This window comes from Pelophylax lessonae (assembly GCF_965119305.1).
Source record: "Pelophylax lessonae genome assembly, chromosome: 9".
In the NCBI taxonomy this organism is placed as follows: Eukaryota; Metazoa; Chordata; class Amphibia; order Anura; family Ranidae; genus Pelophylax; species Pelophylax lessonae.
In genome coordinates this window covers 91,479,758-91,504,958 of record NC_138776.1, presented here as the reverse complement: position 1 = coordinate 91,504,958, position 25,201 = coordinate 91,479,758, and the positions used below count along the sequence as shown (strand labels likewise).

Here is a 25,201-nt window from a genome sequence, read left to right as displayed (position 1 = left end):
ACTGCGGACATGATACAAGAGATGGTCAGATACTGCAGACATGATACAGGAGATAGTCAGAGACTGCAGACATGATACAGAAGATGGTCAGGGACTTAGGACATGATACAAAAGATGGTCAGAGACTGCGGACATGATACAACAGATGATCAGAGACTGTGGACCTGATACAAGAGATGGTCAGAGACTGCGGACATGATACAGTAGATGGTCAGAGACTGCAGACATGATACACGAGATGGTGAGAGACTGCGGACATGATACAAGAGATGATCATAGACTGTGGACATGATACAGTAGATGGTCAGAGACTCCGGACGTGATACAAGAGATGGTCAGACTGCGGATGTGATACAAGTGATGGTCAGAGACTGCAGACATGATACAACAGATGGTCAGAGACTGCGGACATGACAGTAAATAGAAGAGCACTAGGGGGTCTGGAGAGCACAGGGGGAGCAGAGAGCACTGGAGGAGCTGAAGGGCACAAAGAGGGGGGGGGGGCTTTGGAGAGCATGGGTGGAGGGTGAAGAGCACGGGGGGGGGGACAGGGTGCACTGAGGTGGCCAGGGAAAACCAGGGGAGCCAGGGAGCACAGGGGGTAGAGAGCACTGGGGGAGCTAGAAAGCATGGGTGGGGGAGCTGAAGAGCACAGGGGGGGGGGGCTGGAGAGCACTGGGGGGCCAGCAAAAGAAGTTGGATAGGAGGAGCAGTGGGGGCAGCTGCATATAAAGGAATTGATCTTTCCATATTCCTCCTGCAGACGCTGAATGCCTGATTCTCCTCTCCCTCCTGCAGGTATATAGCGGCTGCAGGAGGATTATAGAAAGATCAATTCCTTTATATGCATCTGTTCCTGCCACTCCTCCTATCCAGGCACACAGGGAGGCTGCTATGGCACTCACTTTCTTTACGGTCCGGCGGCGGCATCAGGCGATGGGATCCCTTGCAGCACCTTCCCATGGGGCAGCTGAGTAGTTTCCACTACTGCAGTTGCTTTCACATGGACATGTGGGCCCCCCTGAGTGGCACCGGCCTGACAGCCCCCCAGAGCGTGGCACCTGGGGCGAGCTGCCCCCCCCCCGCACCCCTGTTGGTACGCCACTGATCCCCCCTCCACCAAATGATTTGGACCAGAAATGCGCTTCCTGAAGAATGGTCAAACATTCCCATAGACACATTTCTAATCCTTGTGGACAGCCTTTCCAGAAGAGTTTGGGGTGTTATTGCTGCAAAGGTTGGGCCAACTCAATATTGAACCCTACGGACTAAGACTGGGATCTCATTAAAGTTCATGTGCATGTAAAAGGCAGGTGTCCCAATACTTTTTGGCAACATAGTGTATCTTTCTTTGAGTGAGCAGTTTGCCTATACCAGAAGAACTAAGATCTGCTAATGGGCTTCATGGGGAAGGGTTAGTGAGGACAAAATAAAGTCTACTGCTGTCATGTTCCCTTGACAGTATTGTACTGTGAATGAGTGAGCTGTGAAACATGGATTTTGGGTCTCTGAGGAGATAGAACTTGTCCTGAATCAGCATCATAAGTTGCAACAGTGCAGGTGGACCAGCCTCCAGACTTTAACAACTCTGCATGCCACCTGCCCTGAATCAGAATTATGCATTGGCATGGGATGAGCAAGCTGCCCCTATCACCATGGAAAAGAATGATGCATTGTGTACTGGCCCAAAAGCATTATTGGTTATAGTGTTGGTGGGTGGCCCACCCGCACCATAGCATCCCATAATGCTGATCCAGGAAAAACTGGGTCCCATAGTTGTGGCAATTCAGGAGAACCCAAATGACATCCAAGGGTTTAAAACACTGGTTTAGATTAACCTGCTGGAAAGGGAAGTAACATTTATTCTTAACTTTCCAGTAACCCATGTCTTTAAATTCCGCTGCTTTGCTTCTCCCTGGCCGCTACAGGCATTCAACCTTTTTTGGGTTTGCAAGGTCCCCCTTGATATGGTTGGAGAAGGTGTAGCTTGAGGGTTATGGTTTTTAGACACTGCCAGGGACACAGCTTTGCTTGCTTTACAATATATTTACTCATAAGAAATTGTATGGGTTGATTTATTAAAACTGGAGAATGCAAAATCTGGTGCTGTGTATGGTAGCCAATCAGCTTCTAACATCAGCTAACATCCTCAGCTTTTTCAATTAAGCTTTGTCAAAAGAAACCTGGAAGCTGATTGGTTTCTATGCAGAACTGCATCAGAATTTGAACTCTCCAGTTTTAGTAAGGCTCCTTTTTACTTCAAAGTCACACGATTTCCAGAGCGACTTTGATGCAACTTCTGGTGGGACTTTCATCTGAACTTTACACTCTCTGGACCAAAGTTGCATCGAAAGTCAGACCAAAGTAGTGCAGAAACCTTTTCTTAAGTGGCAGTGACTTATGTAGTGTCAGAAACCGCTCTTATTGAGTTTCACGTGTCCTGCAACTTGGGGGTCTCACAAGTCGGATCCCAAGTTGCATGTGTGAAAGGAGCCTAAATCAACCGCTATATCTCAGCATTTTGGCAGACATTCATACACACTACCATGAAAAACATTGCTATTGTTGTCCCTTTGAAGCTGAAATTCTGGTATGAAGTATTTTTTTTAATGTACCATGGGAACTGATTTTAAAGTGGTTGTAAAGTCTCTGGGTTTTTCACCCTAATGCATTCTAGGGATTAGGGTGAAAAACCTTCTGTGCTGCAGCTGCCCCCCAAACCCCCCCCCTCCTTTTTCTTACCTGAGCCTGTCTGTTCCAACGATGTGCACAAGCCTAGCGACTCCAGCCACTGTGTCTGCCTCATTGGATTGATTAATAGCAGCAGGAGCCATTGGCTCCCGCTGCTGTCAATCAAATCCAGTGACCTGGGAGCTGGGTGGGGGGGCGAGTCCTGCTGTCTGTGTCAATGGACGTGAATGTGCCCGCACAGGCTCCCCCGTGGAAAGTGGCTTTCCGTGGGGGCACCCAATAAAGGGAGGAGCCAGGAGCGATGTCGAGGCACCCCAGAAAAGGAGGATCGGGGCTTCTCTGTGCAAAGCACTTGCACAGAGCAGGTGAGTATAACATGGTTGTTATTTAAAAAACAAAAAAAGAAAACCTTTACAATCACTTTAATGTTTGCTTGAATAAAGCAGGTTTTGCAAGGGGTAGAACTTTTATTTTGAGTTTCAATTTTATGATGTTTGTAGTACAAATTTCTGCAGTCTATTGAAGTCCAAAAAAGCAGGTTGAAAATTTGAACCCTGGTGACTCTGTACATTTTGGTAGAGGTTGTGTAGCCATTTTGGCTATTATGGACTGTTTCCTCCCACCACCAGCAGTGGTCCACGGACGCAAAGACAAGTATAAATGCTCTTCTTTTACAGCGTGGGCTTTGATGATGAGAAACTTGAAAATTCTGCTGCTAATTCCATAAATTTTCGATGGAAGCCTTGCGTCTTCAATTAGTTGCAACATATCAGAGATGGCATTAACAGTTCCTTAATTGACCTGTCTCCCGAAATGTCTATTCAACCAATGTTTATTACATGATCAAATCCTGACGAACACTAACCAATGTCATTTCCCTTGCTGCTGCCACCGTCTGATTTATCTTTAATCACGTCTCACATAAAGTCACTGCATTTCATTTTTAGGCATTACAAATTGTACAGGAGAGTGAATGATTTTCATGCTCGGTCTTTGTCCTTTATTAAAAATGCTCCTTTCGGAGTTTGTGCGAGCTGTTCCAAGGATGAGCAGTACGTCAGATCTTTACCCAGTCATGCTATCAAAGGTTTAGACTTTTTTCTTTCTCTTCTTTCCGGGTCCAAACTGATGTAAAATACATCAGAAAAGAACAAGAAACAGAAAGAGAAAGCCAGAGAACCCAGTGGGAGCAGAGAAACATTTTAAGCTGCGCGAGGCACAGAACATTTATTGGGAATAGCAGTGTGCTATTTTATCATTACTTACTGAAAAAAAAAAAAAATTAAATATCTCAGCGGGATTACACAGCTCTTTTTTTAAAGCACTCAAGTTTTTGTAGTCGGTTAAATGTTAGCTGTATTAGGATTTGCCATGATGATTACAGTACGATAGCTGGAAAGTGTCAGAGCCGCCTCGAGTGATGAACAATATAAAGACAGGGTGACCTTTAACTCCACCATTATTACATTGGAAGATATTCATGGTAAGGGATTGTCACTTCCCACTGGGGATACTTTCATTCACTTGCTTGTGTTCCTTTTTACAGGATAACTTTGGTTAAACTTGTAATAAAGAGATTTACAAGAAGATCTAAATTAATTATAGGAGACCAATAACAACAGAAAAAAGTTTATTTTACTTGTTCTCTCTTCTGAAATTGCTACCTGCTTGGCTGTCATGCTCACCCTTTTGCTTTAATGCATTGAGCAACAGACCTTCAAAAAGTACAGGTTGTGGGGTTGATTTACTAAAACTGGAGACTACAAAATCTGGTGCAGTTGTGCATGGTAGCCAATCAGCTTCTAACTTCAGCTTGTTCAATTAGGCTTTGACTGAAAAAAACTGGAAGCTGATTGGTTTCTTTGCAGAGCTGCACCAGATTTTGCCCTCTCCAGTTTCAGTAAATCTACTCCAATGACTTCTTTGACATCTATGATCTGTGCATTTGCTTTGTCTTGGTGGGGAAAATATTGGAGCCAATAGGTAAGCAAGTAAGCAGGGCCTAATCCATCGGTGCCCAACCTGTGGCCCACCAGCTGTTGAAGAACTACAAGTCCGGCATTGCAATGCAGACAGTTAAAAGCATGACTCCCAAAGGAAAAGGCATGATTGGACTTGTAGTTACGCAACAGGTGGAGGGCCACAGGTTGAACACCCTTGGACTAATTGGTGTCCCTGAGAACTGAGTAAACACAGTTGTATTCTTAAAGTGGCACTAAACCCAAAACTAAAAATGCAATATATTGCAAGTTATTAAACGTTAGGTGGCTGCATTCGTTTTTAGGCTTTTTTGCCTCTTTTTTTACACAGTGATCTGGCCAGTAACACACCTCCTGTATTAGGCTTTATGTACACTAGTAGCCCATAAACTTGAGTTTAGAAAGCTTTTGGCGTTTTTTTTGCACTGCGATTTTGCCACGTTTTGCATTTTCCCGCAGCTGCAGTAAATGTAGGCAGGGTGTACATGAAGCCTTAGAGTGCCTCCCCTCTGCATGAATGAGCACAAGGAGGCACCTTTGGACAGCAGTATTGTCAGTCTGTGGGGAGAGGAGTGTTAGGCGAAATAGCAGATTTAGTTACACATTTAGTTAACAATTTTAAGCCAAGATCCAGCAAATACTTTTTAAAGAGGAACTTCAGTCATTTTTGAGAAATGACCCAGCACTATCTTCACCAGGTCCAGATCTTTGCCAGTCTTCAGGTCCCTTGCACAGCCTACCATTGGCTGTGGGAAGCCACCTGTGACTTCCTGGTGTTTCACAGCTGATTCCCCGCTGCAAATGCTTGAGACATGCATGGGTGCGCTAAATTTAAAAAGTGACAGCTAGTACGGGAAGTTTCTTCCCGTACTGCTGCCACAGGGAGGGGGGGGATGGGAGGGGGATAGGGGACAGCGGCTGCAGTATTGGCAACATGTTACATGTTTCAACCTAAAAATGTGGTGTATATACTCAAGTTTTTATAAGGGCTTCCAGTAACTTTCAATCAGCAAGGTGTGTCAGAGGGGCTGAGGTTGTTCTCAAATTCGAAGAGCTGAACAGAGAACCCAAATTACCAAGTGACTCCTGAAGAGGCAGCGCTACATGTGAATGGAGGACTCTCTTGAAATACTGAGAAAAAAAAAAAAACGAAGCTGGCCATAGATGATGAAGTTGATCTTATTGTTTAACTTCTCAAGAACGGTCCTGCTGTAATTTTTTCTTCAATCAGCTCAGCAACCAATCGCCTGCAGTGCAGATCTGTGTATTCTGACAGTGGGGAAGTCTCCCTTCTGTTAGAATACAATGACACAGCGAGGGTTATTTCCCCATCCACACTGAATATGTGAATAGGGGAATCAGTTCAGTTTTTTGATTCAGCCTGCTGATTAAAGGAAAAACAAAAAATGAACAATGCATGGCTAGCTTAACCGTGTATAGCCAGCTTTAGACAGTTGACACTGGATCAGGAGTCTCCTTTTGAAATATTAACCCTCTTATTTTGTTCTGGTGGTAAATTAAAATTTTGGATGAACCCTCATTTATATTTCCTGTGACTCTGGTGATCATGTCATTTAGAGAGAGTGATTCTACCTAATGGGGATGTAGAAAGCTAAAAAAAATTAGCAGCAGACCCCAAGCTTGGCAGTACTATATGAACCCACTACGAGGGACCAAATGGATATTACTCTTTTATTCTCTCCTACAACACAAAGATATCTGAAAATGTCCCCTATGCAATGCTGGGAATCAGACTTACAGTCTGTTTTTACAGACAAGCAATGAATTAAAGCACTACATTACTCCTATAGTACCTCGCAAGTTATTAATCACTGGGAATTAAACCACAAAATTATATCACAGTGGTATTATACCCCTTATAGACTTGCCAAATTCTCTCTGAGGCAATCACCCCAGTATTGGAGAAGTTGCGGTCAGATGGGTAATTTACTTCATATATTGCAGGAATCCTACTAGCTTGTGGCACCAAACGTTGAGTGACAGGAGTTTTGACCTCCCCTGATCCAGCTCTAGCCCTACTCGATGTTAGTATAGAATGATTTCCGACACATCACCGTACTATAGTCTCACATGTCCTACTCGCCGCAAAATCTCTAATCACTAAGATGTGGAGGAATGACTTATCGCCCAACGTGTCAGATCTTACTGTCATAGTTAATCTAAATTACAACTAAGAATGCCTATCGTCCATTAGAAATAACTCCTTCTGTAGGTTTGAAAATGCATGGAAACTGTGGAGTGATTGGTACAACGGTACCACTCGATAAATTTAAAGCATTTATTGTTGCCTATGCTCGGTTTTTGTCTTCTTTCTATTGTCAATAATTGCAGTTCTCCTTGTACGACTGCGGTATAGCTCTCTTATATCACTTCTCTCTTGCAGAAATCCTCCCAAAAAGTGAATTGTTGTACAAGACATCCAGAGAGGCCCGGAGTAAAATAAAATAAAGTAATAGATGGAGGGCGGCATGACAGGGGTTAAAGAGGTTTGAGTATAGGAGGGGTAATAAAAGTCTTGTGGTTGTTTAAAAGTAAGAGGGGGGTGGGTGGTCTTTTGCCAATGGTCAGCAAGCAGGGAACAGCTTCCCTCCCTCCGGCCCTGCATTTTGTTGTTATTTTGGGTTTGGTAGTTTGGGGTGTTGTGAGGAGCCTGGTTTGGCGACTGGTGGGGTGCAAGGTCCTTTTAGGTTCATATGGGCACAAACAGATATGGTGTAGGGACCTGCCTAACGTATGGCTCCCAGTTGGTGTATGTGTATCTGTGAGTTGTCTCTGAGTCAGTGGTTTTGCAGCTGGAGGCCTGAGAAGTGACACGCAGGTACTAGCTTTGTTATGATGCCTATTAGGACCTTCTGGCTCCATTTTTCTTTTATGCACTATATGTTCAGGTGTTTATGTTATTGATTAGTTAATTATTTGTTATTTATATTTCTGTTAATAAAAGGGCTGCTCTGGCTAAGTAACTCTAAATTGTTGTGGTGTAGTTATTATACCGGAAGGGGTGGGGGTTTTTGGTATAGCAGTTAAGCACATGCCATATTTAATACTTTAGTCATGCGACACACATGCTATCATATCACATATTAATAGACTAGAGTTGGTTATATTATGAAGATGCTTTTCAGAGTTTCTTGACAAAGCAGATCCACCATTCTGAGAAACGTGTTGAACAATACCCTTACCCCATTGATAGATTCAGAGATCAAACAGAAAGATCATGGTATCTTGGAACATATAGACCATGCTGAATGATGAGGTATCTGAGGGTATCCTCCTGTGAAATTATTACCATCAAAACCTTTCTCTATGCTGTTTGTGGAAATACTTAGCCCTCTCTTCCTGTGATTTATATGGTTTTACAATTTTAAAGGATGCTTTTAGAGAAAAACATTGTTGCACATGTTATATATCATTCGGAAGCCCTGAAGTTCCAGTGACCTCTTTTATGATATGCTTGTGCATACACATCCACTACAGAATGCCCCTGTCGTACTTTTTTCATGAAATGGTTTCTTACTGTTCTTTTCTGCTTCCGTAACATCCTCATGAGCTTCTGAACATCTTTTTTCCCCTTCACTTATTAGAAAAAGCAATGCATGCTATCTGTGGTCATGTATACTGCTCTATGCACACTACAAATCCTATAGTGTATAGTCCCTAGCCTACCTCCAGAGCAAGCAAAAGAAGGTCACTATGGCGCTTTTCCACTGCATGGAACCGAACGGTTCGGCTCGCTTTTGTGCTTCTCCACTGCTGGTACCGCATGGTGCGGTGTAGGAACGGTTTGGTACGGTACGGTACGGCGGCGCTTTTCCACTGCATGGAACCGAACGGTACGGCTCTCTAAAACAGTACCACCTTGATTCTGGTTCCAAGAGGTACCATACCCAGTACCATATCCCACAATCCTTTGCATGCAGTCACTACTAGCCACTGATTGGTCAGAGAATCGTTGTTATCCCACCCACTTAACTTTAGTACTACTTTAGTGGAAAAGCAAACCATACCAAACCGTACCGAACCGTTCCAACACCGTACCATGCGGTACCAGCAGTGGAAATGCAAACCGGGCCAAGCAGGGCCGAGTAGAGCCGAGCCGGTACTTGCAGTGGAAAAGTGCCATAAGTTTCTACACAGAGTGGGTCCTCAGTACAGGCAGGTTTCCTTTAAAATAGAACTCTTTCCAAATAAAAAAAGTAAAGTATCTAAAGTAGGAGTGCCTCATTAGTAAATTGGTGGATTGGAGGGAGCAGTATGTAGGTAGACTTACAGGTGTAAGATGGCAATGTCAGGCTGGGCAGGTATCAATAACAAAATTGCTGGTGGTGGTTGGGTGTAGCAGTGCAGAAAAAGTATTCATCTACTGAAGGCTCTCCAAACAGTAAAACAAGTTCTCTTTCTGGATATTTTAGCTTTCCAAACTCCGACCCGGTTGATCCAAGCCCTATATCTGTACAGTGGCTGAGCTGTTTAAGTTGCTGCCAAAGGTGTTTTTGTGGGTCTTTTTTTTTTCTGCACACATATTTATAAAATGATTTTAGGCTTAAAGATTAGTTAAAACCTCCAACAATTGCATATTTTCTGAAAGCAGACAACCTGATGAATAAAATAGGTGTAGCTCCAATTTTTTATGTCACTGGATATTATAACAATGGTTTATCAAGCACAATTTTTTTAAAGCCCCCACAGGTCATCAGTCAACTGTGACTATTGGCCCTAGAATCATTGCGTTCACTCCGGCCTCCAAGGAGATACGTAACATGAATAGTGCAAGCAATGTTTTTCTACATATGCGCCCCTGATGGGTGTGTTTCATGTGTCTACATATGGGGGGGCGGGCTCGAATTTATTAATTTTTTTCTGGGGGGGGGGGGTAGTTTTTTATGTTGTTGGGTATAATGGTTTTTTTTTACACTTTTTTTTTCACAAACACTTTATATTACATAAGGGACAAAAAGTTCCTTATATGACATAAACTCTGTCAGGTTTCCTTTAATGAGACATCAGGGGTCTTTTAGACACCTGCCCTCCATGGAAGCTAATGAAGCACAGATCGCTTTCCATTACCTTCCTTGCTGACCACATGGCCATGGAAATTGACAACAGAAACCAAAAGTGGCATTATACACATTCCTGGTGTACAGGAATTACACACTTCCTGGTTCTTTGAAGCTAGGAAAGATCAGCAAAAAGACGTTCATTGGTCTCCCTCAACACCACCTTGTGGGGGGTTATCTGGGTGGGCACAGTTCCAAGGACCACAGAAAGCAATCAGGCAGCTCTACAGCTGTCTAATCACTTTTATCAGTAAGCAGACAATAGGCTTGTGGAGTGTGTGTAAAACCCCCAGTTGCCACTGATGAATGACATACGGTGGTGGCAGTAAAAGGGCTAATGGACACCCACCATCCAATCATGATAATATTCTATCTATCATGTATAAAACGTTTGCTGTGTGGATGTCTTAACTATTTGCAGCTCCATCTAGTGGACATAATGCAGCCAGTATTTATTTTTTATTATTGAGGTACTTCAGGAAAAAAACTGCACAATGGCCAATAGACAGAGCTGAAGATCATAGTAGATAATTGTATTATAAATAGACATGTGCAGGATGGAAACATTTGTTTCCTTTTGTTTCGTTTCAATTTGGTCTTTACATAAATTTGTTTAATTTGTTTATTTTGTTTTCAAAATTCGTTTTGTTTATTTTATTTTGGAAGATGGTTATATTCTTTCTATCCCATTATATTCTATTTTTTTTCTAGCCTATTCTTTTATTTTCTGTTCTATTCTTTTATTTTCTATTATATTCTATTCTTTTACATTCTATTCAAATTTTTTTCTATTCAAAACTAGAATTTTCAGAAAACAGTTTTATTGTTATATTTTTTCTATTTTTTTTTTTCTATTGTCTATTCTATTATTTTATTTTCTATTATATTTATTTATATTCTATTAACATTAAAATTAATTCTTTTTGAATTTTGAATTTCAGAAGATGGTTATATTCATTCTATTCTATTCTATTCTATTCTATTCTATTCAAATTTATTCTATTTGAATTTTGGGAAATTGATATTTTCTTTTTATTCTATTCTAGTATATATTTTTTTAAATTCTATTCTATTCCTTTCTATTCTTTTTTATTCTTTTCAAATTTGAATTTATTGTATTCAAAATTCCAATTTCAAGGTTTAGTTATATTATTTCCTTTGTGTTGTATTCTATTCTTTTTTTTCTATTCTCTTATTTTCTATTCTATTCTTTTATATTGTATTTGAATTTAAATGGATTTGATTTGAATTTTGAATTTCAGAAAATTGATACAATCTTTCTATTTCATTTTATTTTATTCTGTATTTTATTATTTTCCTTTATTTTATGTTCTATTTTGTTCTATTCTCTTATTTTCTATTCTATTTTGTGTTTTACTTTGTTTTACTAAATTCTTTTCTCTTCTATTCTTTTATTTTCTATTCTATCCCTTTATTTTCTATTCTATTTTTTTCTTTTGTGTTTTGTTCTGTTTTACTCTTTTATACTATATTATTTTATTTTCTATTCTATTTTTTTCTATTTTATTCCTTTATATTCTATACCTTTATTTTCTATTCTATTTAATCCTCTTTGGAAATTCGATTTGATTCGAAAACTATTAGATTTAGAAAACTATTCAAATTTTATTTGAAAACTATTTGAATTTGTTTTCATTATTTTGGATTTGTTTAAATTCGTCACTGTTGTAATTCAGAAATTCAGAAACACCAGAATTTCTGAATAACAAACAACTTGTCCGAATTTCAATTTGGAATAAAACGTACCACACATGTCTAATTATAAACAATATGGAAAAAATTAGTGGGGCCCGTGCAAAAGGTTAGGACAGCTGCACAGTGAACGTATCATACATAGACCCCTAGGTGATTAATATTATTTATATTCCAGAGACAAGTGAATGCAAACATCAGCAAGATACATTGTTTTCTGTTAAGAGGATGAAATTCAATGTTTTTAGTTACTCAGAAAATGGTCCCTGGTATCTGTCTTCTATCTCGTCAAAAAGATTTATCTTAGTTTACAAAATCCAATGTAGAGTCATTTAGGGTTATAACTAAAATCCTGGTGCCCCCAGGTTTAGGACATGTACCACAGTGAATAGATGATGACGTTGTGATCTCCTATCTGATAATGCCTTCCCACTACAATGTTAATTACAGGTCACTACAATGTTAATTACAAGTATAGCACCCTGTTGCCCTATAAGGGCGGTTAGGGCCTCCTATGTGAATCGTTGGGCTAGCATTTCATCTCAGGCTGAAAACCTAGACTATTTTTTGGGTAGAAGAAATTGGAGTCAGTCACTTTAAGAAGGTTAGCAGAGTTTATTATAGGTCCATAAACTCTTGGGCAGGGGGATTAGGCCATAGGATACCCCAAATGTATACAGATTCCACACTCTACAGTCAATATTTTATTAAAGGTTTAATAGCCGGAACTCGTACTCTGTACTCTTCAGACGTATAGCATCTTTAAGGCAGCACATATACTGCTTGGATGAACCAACTTCCTGCAATGTTCTATGGCAGTAGCTTCTACCCAGTTCTTCGAAAAACTCTTTAGCAGTGAAGTCCTCTCCAATCCAATTCAAACAGCTGTATTCCTGCTTCTCTTTCCCTGGATTTACCTTTCAGAAGGACAGCAGGAAAATCTGCCAATTCTGGCAATAGACCTCCTCAGGCAGCAGGCCTAGGAGGTATGAGCCTCTGAAACACATTTACCTTTCCTTGTTTGAGCCTAGAGGCAGCAGAGCTTCCAGAAGGTCACAGCACATATTTACAGTGCCTTGAAATAGTATTCATAAACCTTGACATTTTTCACATTTTATTATGACCAAAAATGGAAATGTATTTTATTGAGATTTTATGTGACAGACCAACACAAAGTGCAGATAATTGTGACATGGAAGGAAATGATAAATGGTTTTCCACATTTTTAACAAATAAATATCTGAAAAGTGTGGCGTGCATTTGTACTCAGCCCCCTTTACTCTGATACCCCTAACTAAAATCTAGTGGAACCAATTGCCTTCACCTAATCACCTAATTAGTAAATAGAATCCACCTGTGTGTAATTTAACCTCAGTATAAACGCAGCTGTACTGTGAACACCTCAGAGGTTTGTTAGAGAACCTTAGTGAACAAACAGCATCATGAAGGCCAGGGAACACACCAGACAGGTCACAGATAAAGTTGTGGAGAAGTTTTAAAGCAGGGTTGGGTTATAAAAAAAAAATAGCTCAAGCTTTGAACATCCCACAGAGCATTGTTAAATCCATCATCGGAAAATTGAAAGAGTATGGCACAACTGCAAACCTACCAAGACATTGCCGCCCACCTAAACTGACAAGCCAGGCAAGGAGAGCATTAATTAGAGAAGCAGCCAAGAGGCCCATGGTAACTCTGGAGGAGCTGTAGAGATCCACAACTCAGGTGGGAGAATCTGTCCACAGGACAATTGTTAGTCGTGCACTCCACAAATCTGGCCTTTATGGAAGAGTGGCAAGAAGAAAGCCATTGTTGAAAGAAAGCTATAAGAAGTCCCGTTTGCAGTTTGCGAGAAGCCATGTGAGGGACACAGCAAACGTGGAAGAAGGTGCTCTGGTCAGATGAGACCAAATTGAACTTTTTGGCCTAAAAGCAAAACGCTATGTGTGGCAGAAAACTAACACTGCACATCACTCTGAACACACCAACTTTTCTTCAGCAAGTACAGGATGGGAAGATGGATGGAGTCAAATGCGAGGCAATCTTAGAAGAAAACAAGTTAGAGTATGCAAAATACTTGAGACTGGGGCGGAGGTTCACCTTCCAGCAGGACAATGCCCCTAAACATACAGCCAGTGTAACGCTCCTGCGTTTTCTGAACAATGTGGATTTGCAGCTGCAGAAATACTCCACTCAGTAGTCATGTAGAGAAACGCTGAGATACCAATCCCAACTCCCAAGACTCATCACTGTGGATAGTCTCTGATTCAGCATACAAATATACACACTCAATAAGATGTTCCTGGAGTGATCTATGTATATAGTAGTATAGTGGTGATAGGCTGAAGAGACAGGTTTAAGTAGAGACAATAGTTGACAGACACTTGAGAGGAATGTTCTTGAGAATGAGATGGTAACAGGAAGGATGCAGATAGGTTAGCAATCATGTATGGTAGTAGATGATAGGATAGCAGATGACATACAGGAGAGACTAACCCAGTGCAAGGATAGTATTAGTAGGCTCAAGAGCTAGCAATCTAGATAGTGCAGATGATAGTAACAGTCCTTAGTATGCAGAGCTAGATAGTGTAAGCTTTAGTATGAAGGTTTATGGAGGATTCCCCTGCGGGGTACTTAACCCTAGTAGCAAGCAGTAGTAGAGAGGTTCGGTATGAGCGGGTGATCCGGTAGCGGGATACAGGGATCAGCAGCGAGGTTCCGACAGCGAGGTATGCTTGCAAGCATGTGAGCTTCAAGGCAGGTTATACGGCGTTGAATGAACAATGTTAGTGAGACCGCCGGCGGTTGAAATAGCCGCTCCTGCGGCGCTCAATGATGACAGCATCGGTCTTAAAGGTGTATGCGCACCTTACCAAAAGAGAATGGTGGGGAGCATACACTAAGGAAAGTGGAATTAGGGTACCAAAGGTACCAGAACATTACACAGAGCTACAAAGGAATGGTTTAGATTAAAGCATATTCATGTGTTAGAATGGCTCAGTCAAAGTCCAGACGTAAATCCAATAGTGAGTCTGTAGCAAGACTTGAAAATTGCTGTTCACCGATGCTCTCAATGAAGAATGGGCAAACATTTCACTCTCTAGATGTGCAAAGCTGGTAAAGACATACCCCAAAAAAAACTTGCAGCTGTGATTGCAGGGATAGGTGGTTCTACGAAGTATTGACTCAGGGGGGCTGAATACAAATGCATGCCACATTTTTCAGATATTTATTTGTAAAACATCTTTAAAACCAATTATCATTTTTGTTCCACTTCACAATTATGTGCCACTTTGTGTTGGTCTAGTCCATAAAATCCCAATAAAATACATTTACGTTTTTGGTTGTAACATGTCGAAATGTGGAAAATATTTTTTCAAGGCACTGTATATCTACCCACTGGCAATAAGCCTCCTAGTGGTTTGTTCAGGCTGACTACAGCACAGCAGCACTACATTTAGGCTAGGAACAGTACTGCTTGGGCAGGGTCCAATTAATCATTTTTCTCTTTTGCATGTTCCAAAGTTGGAAGGTGTGAGATATCAAGTATCTCAGCTGTACACTAAATGGTTTTCAGACCTTAGATCAGCCTCCAGAGGTTCCTTGAGCTATCACTGAATGACCTCCGATTTGATGGTGCCTGCAAGGTTCCAAAGCCAAAACCATATGGTAGAGTGGCACCTGAGAACTTTTTGGCCACTATGGAAAGGAAGTCATTTTTACCACTGACCTCCAATAGATTGGTTTTAGCAGGGGTTTCTTGAGATTTGAAAACTTTTTCAAGGGTTCCACTGGGTTAAAAAAAAGTTAAGAAAGGCTGCCTTAGATAAATACATTGTACTGAAATGACTCGATGAATGATGCCATCATATGACAAGTGAACAGTCTAGGTCACCAGCACCAGCTTGTTCATTTAATAGAGTTTTATTGTAAAATCACAATTAAAAGATACAATGGTTCAGGGCCACACAGGGTCCCCATCATCAGTAAAGGAGATTCCTGCTCCAAAATGTTGTATTCCTTATGAGATTTACTTTTGTTCCCTACTGTTTCACCATAACAGGAGCTAATGGAAAATCTTAGCCACCACACAGCAAATAGAGATTTTGTTGTAAAACCTAATTTGTCCAGCCACATCCAATATATATATATATATATATATATATATATATATATATATATATATATATATATATATATATATATTTATTTATTTACATATATTAATATATATATAAAAAATGAAATTTTATATTTACAGCTACTTGTGCTGCAGTGCCACAGTGCTTTATAGGTTTTTATTAAGCACTACAGGTTAAGTTCAATTTCTAATAGAACTTGAAGTGTTCTGTAATTGGACAGGGGGAGATTGTTACTTCCATGTGCCCTTGTCCAATCACAGAATGCCTTCTATTCTTTGAAAAGAATACAAGACATTTTCTGAAACAAAGTTCTGTACAGAGAGCGACTCTCTGTGGTCCTAATGCTCCAGCCCCGATTGTCAGTTTCAGCGGCGGAAGTTCAGCTCTTTCACCATTGTCAGGGAGTACATAAATCAGTAGCAGCCACCAGTGGGATACACATCATTAGAGATATATTATCGTTACCTAGCTAATGCCCTATAATTATTTTTGCCTAGAGTACAACTTCAATTATGTAGAACATTTTGTATATACCTGCTGATTTAAACTGGGTCCGTTGGAACCTTATTCAAAGATGTGTTTCTCTTTTAGAAAGGAAGAAAGATCTTTTATTTTCTTGTCAATCAATTTATTTTATCCATTCAGATAAGGATTTAAGGTGGTCATACATACATTTCAATGTTGGATTGATGTATGATTTTACTAGAATGATTGAATCTGCAAACAATCAAACAACCCTAATTTCTGATAGATTTAGGCCTGATTTATATCAAATTAGATCAAACTGAATCCCTGAAAACAAGGAAGAAATATTTTGATCGTTTTGCATTGATTGACAGTACTAAGATACTTGGTTCATAAATATGATTGCATTTCAAATCGGTCAGCTTATGAGATCACGTGGTGGAAACAGAAATGGAATCAATATCTTACTATCGTAAGGCCCCTTTCAAATGGGTCACACCCGGTTTTTCTGAGCAGAGAATCTATTTGCTGAACCCCTGCTGAGCTGAGTTGCGTGGCTGGATGACAGGTCTACGTCTGCTCTGCTTTTGCAGAGCGGACATGGACATAGCATGCTCTGCTTTATGGGCAGTCAGATCTCATCTGGTCAGACAGATGGCAAATGATACCCTTCCGTTTTTTTTTGCCGGATCAGATAGGACCCAGCGGTAGCTGGGTGTAAACAGACACAAGATCATTTACATCCAACTGCCAATGGAGGAGAATATAGGGTCTGCTTGGGTCCATCTGAAAAATGAACAGACTTCTTGTGTGAAAATGCAATTGTATATTAAAGCAGAACTTCACCCAAAAGGGAAATTCCACTTCTTTGCATCCTCACCCCTCCTCTTTTATTATTGGCACGGCAATCTGAACAGAAGTTTGCACCACTCCTTCATCCGCAGCCTTGTGGGACACATCACAGGACCTAGAAGATTGCAGGATCATTCACAAAGCGCAGCGTGGCGCACACATGTGCCGTGGGAACTGGCTGTGAAGTAGCAAGGTTTCACTGCTGGTTTCCCTAACTTAAGATGCTGGCCCCTGCACTTAAACACGATTGAAGAATTGGCAAGTGAGGACAATGCTGGATCCCTGGACAGGTCATTTGCCTTATATTAAAAGTCAGCAGCGACAGTATTTATAGCTGCTGACTTTACATTTTTTTTGGGGGGGAGACTGGAGCTCTTTAAAGTGGAGCTCCACCCAAAAGTGGAAGCTCCATTTGTCTGCCTCCTCCCCCCTCCCTGCTTTGCCACATTTGGCACCTTTTGGGGAGAGCGGGTACCTGGTTTTGACAGGTACCAACTCCCACTTCCACTCAGATTGCTGTAGAATTCTGAGCAGAAGTTTGCCCCTCCTTCCCCGGCAGCCTTCTGGGACACATCACAGGTCCCAAAAGACTGAGGGACTATTCGGAAATTGCAGCGCTAATCGAGCATGCACAGTGGGAACTGACTGTGAAGCTGCAAGTTTTCACTGCCGGTTTTCCTTACTTTAGATACTGGTGAGTGCAACCGAAGCCAATCGAATAATTGGCTGGGGTGAGGACAACGCTGAATCCCTTGACAGGTAAGTGTTTGTAGCTGTTGACTTTTAACCTTCTGGGGGAGACTGGAGCTCCTTTTTAACTATAGATCAAAATCCACTTCACCATGTGTGACAAATTGATCATATTGGTTGTTCACCATGATTCGATTATTCCTATCGGAGAATTTCAATCGTAAAAGAAATCAATCATTTTTTAAAGCATGTATGGCCAGCATTAGGTTGTCATTTAGGAATAATCATTTTAGCAGCTAAGATCAAATAGGTGGCTAAGTAATTTTTATTTAATTTAACATTGTCTGAGTCTATATTCAATAGAGTGTAATTGCCCCCGTGTTGTAAAGCAGTGTGTCAACTGTTGGAGCTATATAAATCCTATATGATAATAATAATAATTGAAGAACAGTCTTCTAATAGGTAGTACACCTTATTACATATTATGTATATTTTAAAATTGTATTATTTATTATATTTAATATATATATATATATATATATATATATATATATATATAGATATATATATATATATATATTTTTTTTTTTCCCCCCAAATATTCTTTTCAATTTACAATCCTCAAACAGAAAAAGAAAGGGGTAGATTTACATAGCTTGTATCTAACCCACTAGCAATGTTTTACTGCATTGATATCATGCAATTTGAATCACAATAACATATATGTAAAGAGGTAACTATTAACAAATTATTAATTAATAGTAGAAGCATGCATGAGCAATTTGGATTTAACTGTTAATATAGTCAATTCATCTGTAGAGAAGATCTACAAAGAAATATAGAACAAGAAAGGGAAAAGGGAGCCATGATTGCTGGAAGCATGGCATCCCTGTGGGTGTGAACCTAAAAGAGAAGTTAAGTAGTTCACTTAGGATTGGCTAAAAAGACTTGAGGTGACTGGGTGGAGCCTAAACTCTAGGAAAAGGCTACACAGGGGCACATCCAACTGCTCTGAGGAGATTCAGCTGTCACAAGAGTTTCTAGGTGAGTATCCCTCCTCTGTTCACAGGCCCCTCACTACCAAATTTCACAGGAGTTGTCCTTCCCCAGCGTTCCTCTACCATCATAGACACAGAAATTGTATCCAGAGGTCAGGCTGACTGGCTGCTTTCTCTTCTTATAGTGAGACTGTCCCCTCCTACACCTACTGACCATCCCCCGCTGCCAGGCCACCCTCTTCCAGGGTCATTTAATGCAATTTCCTTCCATCCAGGCCGAGCCCCGGCCTCTCCAGGGTCATTAATACAGCCACACCCAGGACCCCCTCCGGAGCTACTGGTGCTGAGGGCACTAGCTCCATTCCTTCTCTGCTAGCCTCTCACTCTGCCTTCCTTCTCCTGAGCTATTCCCAGAGCAGCCATGCCTCCAATACAGCACCTGCCTCTGTTAATGGACACCGCCTGCCCCATTCTAAGATTGCCAGAGCACTGCCATCACACATGACTGGACCTCGGATGCCTGCAGCATCTCCTTCACTGGATTCTGTCAGTGATACTCAGCTCCCTGTGCCCTTCAAGGCAGGAACTGAGCTATACTGTCAGCTCTCATCCCCTCCAGCATATCACTCCTCTCCTCTCCCTGCCTGTGTGAGGGATCAGGCTTTCATACAGCAGGAGGCACTTATTACCTTCTTGTATCCCTGCCTCAGCCTGCATGTCAGCCAGCTCTTCTCTTCTTCAGCAACAGGTGATTTCAGTGTTACAGCCTCCCCAAGTGACATGCCTCAGATTCTCCGAGAGGGCTTCTGTATCACTTGAGGAAGGAGGCTCCTTCCTAATAAACCTGCATGTCCCAGCGCAACCTCCGACACAGAGGGAACTCCTGGACTCCAGACTCTCCCTCCAGATCTTTCTGAAGGCAATCATCAATCTTCCTACTCAAACTCTGCTGGGTAAGTATGATTATGGGGTGGTGTGGGTTAAGTCAAGTGTAGCTGTTTTAGAGCCATTGATGGATTTTTAAAGCAGTTCAATCAATTTTTATATTTTGAATGTGTGGCACCCACCCCATCCCTAGGGTCTGGTTCTCACCTAGGTGACCCACTATAATTGATTTTCCTTGTCGATTTGCACAAGGGATAAAAAAAAAAAAAAATAATAATAATTTTTAAAGATGGCACCGTCAGTTCACGGATGTGTTGATGTGGGTGCTTTTTGATACAAAACATGTTGATGGTAATACTGAGGGAAAAATCAAAGCAGCTTCATTGAATTTTGGGATCTCGCTGCATGGTTTTCTGTGCCTATGCATTGCTCTGTACAAAAAAAACTAAAGAAAAACAGGAAAAAAAACTAACAATTATTTTATTTAAAAAAATGATATATATTTTAAAGTTTTAAAGAAACAAACTTTGTTTGACAATATCTATTTAGAGGAAGACAATTGTATTCGGTGGTGTGTTTTGTGCCACTGCAGCCAGTATTCTACGGATGACCAGTATGAATAGAACACAGTCCAGCACCAATAATCTAGGATGTGGTGGGAGAGGCTAGGAGTGGGAAGGAGGGAGGAGGTGAATGGGGAATAGTGTGTAGCTGTCAGGCATAGCCTAACACACTTTTCCCTTTACAACTTTCTTCCCTCTGCATTCTACTTATGATAAACTTCCATCCCCAGGCTGTATGTCCTTCCATACATCTGACATTGCTCTATGCACACACATCAAGCAGTCATGACTTCTGACAACTTTTCTCTTTTCAAAAGAAATTAAAAAAAACACAAAAAAAAAAAGATATCAAAGCTGTTTTTTCCCCTGGATGTGTGAGGATGCCCTAACATGGATTGTACTCAGCTGCTGCTCTCCTGCTCGGTGCTGTCAGCCATTGTCTGGAGCTTGCTGGCCAGCAGGATGTGCCCGGACCTGATCACTGACAGCTGCCTGTGCACGGCGGAGCGTTCCAAGGGACTCGGCCACCACAAAGTGCTGCTCATCAAAGTGCTGTGCAATGGAGGGGAGCTGCTGGAAACTTTACAGCCTGCACTACTGCCCAACCTGACAGTCAGCCTGTGAGTACACGTCTGTATTATTGGGGGCTCATTCACATGGGGGGGGGGGGTTTCTGCATTGAACGCAGCTCCTGCGTAAAATACGCACCTAAACAACTCACGTACAATTATTTTAGTGGCTTTGCCTACACGTGTAAAATCTGCGACTGCGTCCTACTTCTTTTGTACACCGCTAAACGCAGCAAACGTTTTTCATTTGTGTATATGGCCCCATTGATTCCTATAGCGATACGTACAAAACTATACATTGTACGCATCTATATTCTGCGTTTTACACACCTGTGTGAATAAGCCCTAAATCTGCATTTGATGACTTTCTGTATGTGATTCCATTAGCAGGGTGAGATCTGTCTTGCAGCTGGGACTTGTGGTACCACAGCAGTTACAAGATGATGCCGTGGTGCCCCAGAATCAGTGTAAGGATGCTGTAGAGTTGTTGCTAGGCAACGTGTGTGCTAGGATGCAGATACAAAACTGGGCATTGCTGACAGCGACAGTCTGCAGCACTTTCTACAGATTCATGGAAATAAATTACAGCTGGCCATACACTATACAATCTCTGTACAATCTCATTTTTTATTTTGTTTTTTTGTTTAATCAACTTTCATAACAAACAAACAATACAGTCCTGCAGTACTCCTAGGCTCCGTTTCCACTATTGCGACTTGTAGTGTGACTTGACACATGTCAAGTCGCACAACAAGTCAAAACCCATTATTTTCAATTAGGCCCGTTCTAACTGCTGCGACTTGAGTCGCAGCGACTTGTAAAAAGGTTTTTGCACTACTTTTGGGCCGACTTCAGTGCGACTTGTCCCTCATTATAGAAGGAAGTTGCACTAAAGTCCCCAGAAGTAAAGCCGCAAACAAGTCACACTACAAAGTAGAGGGCTAAGGCTCCGTTTCCACTATTGCGGCTACAAAGTAGCGCTATTTCTAGCACTACAAAGTCGCGCTAGAAATAGCGCGACTTTGTAGCCGCAATAGTGGAAACGGAGCCTTAGCCCTCTACATACATACACACACGTACACAGAATATCTTACAAAAAAATAACAATCATACAATAATCTGACCGTTAGTACACAGCTTTCCTCTGAAATTTTCCGAAGGGACAAACGCGGTTATTTTTTTCGCACGATACCAAATCGTACAATTTTAATTTAATCAGTACAGTCCACAAATACAATAGAAATACATTACATTACTTCTGAATTTTTATTCTGTCTTACGGGAATTTTCGTACTTTAGTAACCATTTTCGATATGAAAACTAGCATGTACAAAAAAAAAAAACAAAAACAGACGATCATTTCAGTCTTTAGACTGCTTTCACACTGCTTTGTAGCAAAAATGCAAAAAATGCATATGTCTTTTGTCTTTGCTGTGTTTTTGCAGCATTTTAAATGCGTTTCCAATGTGTTTCCGGTGCATTTTCTGATTGCCCGCACTGAAAAATGGACATGTGACTCAAAAATGAAAAATGCGGTGCATTTTTGATTAATTTTTCTGCATTTTCCATTAATTTCAATGGGGAGCTGCGTTTTTGGTGCGGTTTTGAAAACCGCACCAAAAATGCAGCATTCAGGACTTTTCAAAATGCACCGCAACCGCAGCACACTGGTCTGAAGAATCCCATAGGATTCAGAGGGAAACTTTATTTTAGCGTTTTTTTTTTGCATAGTAAAAGCGCTGGAAAAATGCATCAATATGAAAGGACCCTTAAAATAGAACTATAGACAAACCTTTGTTTTTCATTTGGATAGAGTATGGGAGGGTTTGCCATCTGTGTCCCATTGTGGAGATTTCCCTTCATTTCCTGTGCCAGGTCCCCAGGTCATCGGAACTAGTGTCCCCAATGGAAGATTTCCCATCTATTACTTTTCTGGGGACAACCCAAAATTTGGGATTTTCTCTTACTTTCACTTTCAATGATAATGGTAAAAGGGACAAATAGAGAGAGTGAATTTCTGTAACGGGGGCACAGACAGTAATAAAAATTGACAGGGGTTCTAATCCCTCTCCACTCTATCCAAAACGAAGGGCTCTTTCACACAGGCGGACCGTTTTTTTGGCGGATATGAACGGTCCCCCCATGCATCCCTATGGGGCATCGGATGTCAGCGGAGACATGTCCGCTGACATCCGATCCGTCAAATCTGGATGGATGGAAACCCTATTTTCCATCTGTCCAGCGGATCGGATTGGATGGGACTGGATGAGAACAGACCGACGGTCCGTTCCCATCCGATTTCCCCCATAGAGATGCATGGGGAACTGACAGCTGTGTCTCCGCACACAGCGCAGAGACACAGCTGTCATCCTCCTGCTCAGTGGGGGATCGGCGGATCGATCCCCCACTGAGAAAAACAGACTCCGTCCGACGGACGGAGTGTGTGAAAGGGGCCTAAAACAAAAAGTTTTGCCTTTAGTTATACTTTAAGCCAGCCATACATGTATCGAAATTCGGATGGCAGTAGGAACAGGCCGAATTTCGATCCACACATGGGCAACCTGTCTGTACAGAAGTCCATCTATTGGACTAAACTTCAGTAGAACCAGCCTGTTGGGATTTTCCTAATCGATTAGTGCCACTTGCCAGGCCCGGCCCTACCATGGGTCCTGCTGGGTTCATTGGACCCAGGCGGAACTTTGAGAGGGGCAGGGCGGCAAATTGACACCCAAGAGCATTTTTTTTACAGCAATTCTTTGTGTCATCAGTTTGTGGCGCGTTATGGGCGGCATTTTCCCAACTCATACTGCCGCCCGCTTTTTTTTGGGGGGGGGGGTGGCAGCATTTCATTCTTGGACCCAGGCAGCACATTCCCTTGGGTCAGCCCTGCCGCCAGCTATAGCCAGAAGCACTGATTATTGCATCCTGATTGGAGGGAAGGCTCCCTGCCATCAGAATACAATAGCACAGCGGGAATGATTCCCCTATCCACTTTGGATGGAATCATTTTTTTTTTTTCCATTCAACCTATAGGTTGATCAAAAAAAAATGATTAACCACTTTAGAACCGCTCACAGTAATACTACTGCGGCAGAGTGGTTCGTTATCGTCCAGCGACGTAGTATTAACGTCGTTAGACACTCCCCCTTCTGGGCGGCGCTTGCGCGCCGCCGGAGGCTCGCTCCCGCTGTTTTCATTCACAGCGGGAGTCGGGCCAGGGGAGGAGCAGCGGCGATCGCCGCTGCTCTTACCCGATCGTCGGGGATCGAGTCTGGAGATCCGCCCGCTGTGTGTAAACACAGCGGGCGGATCTCCATAGTGACAGGGAGTGACAGATCGGACTGTTCAGCATAGCTGGACATCCGATCTGTCCATGACTCACACAGTCACCTCCCCCCCTACACGTCAGTAAGCACCAGGCATACATTAGCCCCTCCCTCTCCAATAAAATTAACCCCTTCCCTGCCAGTGTAATTTTTACAGTAACAGTGCATATTTATAGCACTGATTACTGCAGTAATGTCACTGGTACCCCCAAAAGTGTCAAAAATGTCAGTCAAGGGTCCGATCTGTCCGCTGCAATGTCGCAGTCCCGCAAAAAAAATCGCAGATCGCCGCCATTACGCGTTAAAAAAAACCACCAAAAATGACAGAAATCTTTCCCTTTGTTAGTAAACGCAATAACTTTTGCGCAAACCAATCAAAATACGCTTATTGTGATTTTTTTTACCAAACATATGTAGCATAAAACAAATTGGCCAAAAAATTTTAAAAAAATTGGTTTTTACATCTTTTTTGGGGGGAATTTCATATAAAAAAAATGTTAAAAATATTGTTATTTTTTCAAAATAAACGCTATTTTTTTGTTTATAGCGCAAAAAGTAAAAATCGCACAGGTGATCAAATACCACCAAAAGGAAGCTCTGTTTGTGGGAAAAAAAGGACGTAAATTTCGTTTGGGTACGGCGTCGCACAACCGCGCAATTGTCAGTTGAAGTCGCACAGCGCCGAATCGCAAAAAGTGGCCTGGACGGAAGACAGCAAAATCCTCCGGTGGTAAAGTGGTTAATGTATGGGCTTCCTTAGAAAGATTTGCCCTATTATCATTAGGTCAGCATAATACAAAATTGAAATGGTTAGAAATGTTTTTTTTTTTTTTCAAAAATTAGAAATGTTATCACAATATGAAGAGTATACTCTTGATCATCATGCCAGAATGTTATACAAGAATAGAAAAAAAAAAAAACTGTCATGGAACCCAGCTGCCAGCACCCTCCTCTATCAACAAGTAAAAAGCACAGGAAACCCAAAAGCAAAAAAAAAGATTACACTTCAGCTCACCGATTCGTAGAAGTGATAGTTATTAGTTTTCTTTTTTTCCTGGGGATCCGGCCAGTAAGTCGATTATTTTTTTTAACTTCCTTTAAGCGGCCAAGCTGTCCTGCAGAAGTAACAGTTAGAGGGTTGAGACAAACCACTTACCACTGACAGGGGTGTTTACATTGATCAGCTTTTATCCATTTATGTAAAACCTTTATCCAAAAAGGAAAAAAACTGCTACTGTAACTGGTACCTAGAG

At 41.5% G+C, this 25,201-nt stretch overlaps 1 protein-coding gene across 1 annotated transcript in view; it reads left to right on the top strand.

The window, feature by feature from the left end:
* Positions 1-20,244: 20,244 nt before the first annotated feature.
* Positions 20,245-25,201, top strand: part of ADGRA1 (adhesion G protein-coupled receptor A1) — a 1,278,841-nt gene continuing 1,273,884 nt past the window's right edge. The window contains exon 1 of the mRNA XM_082267510.1: positions 20,245-20,673. Coding sequence (XP_082123636.1) covers positions 20,444-20,673 — 230 coding nt within the window. The 5' untranslated portion in view covers positions 20,245-20,443. The remainder of the gene's footprint in view (positions 20,674-25,201) is intronic.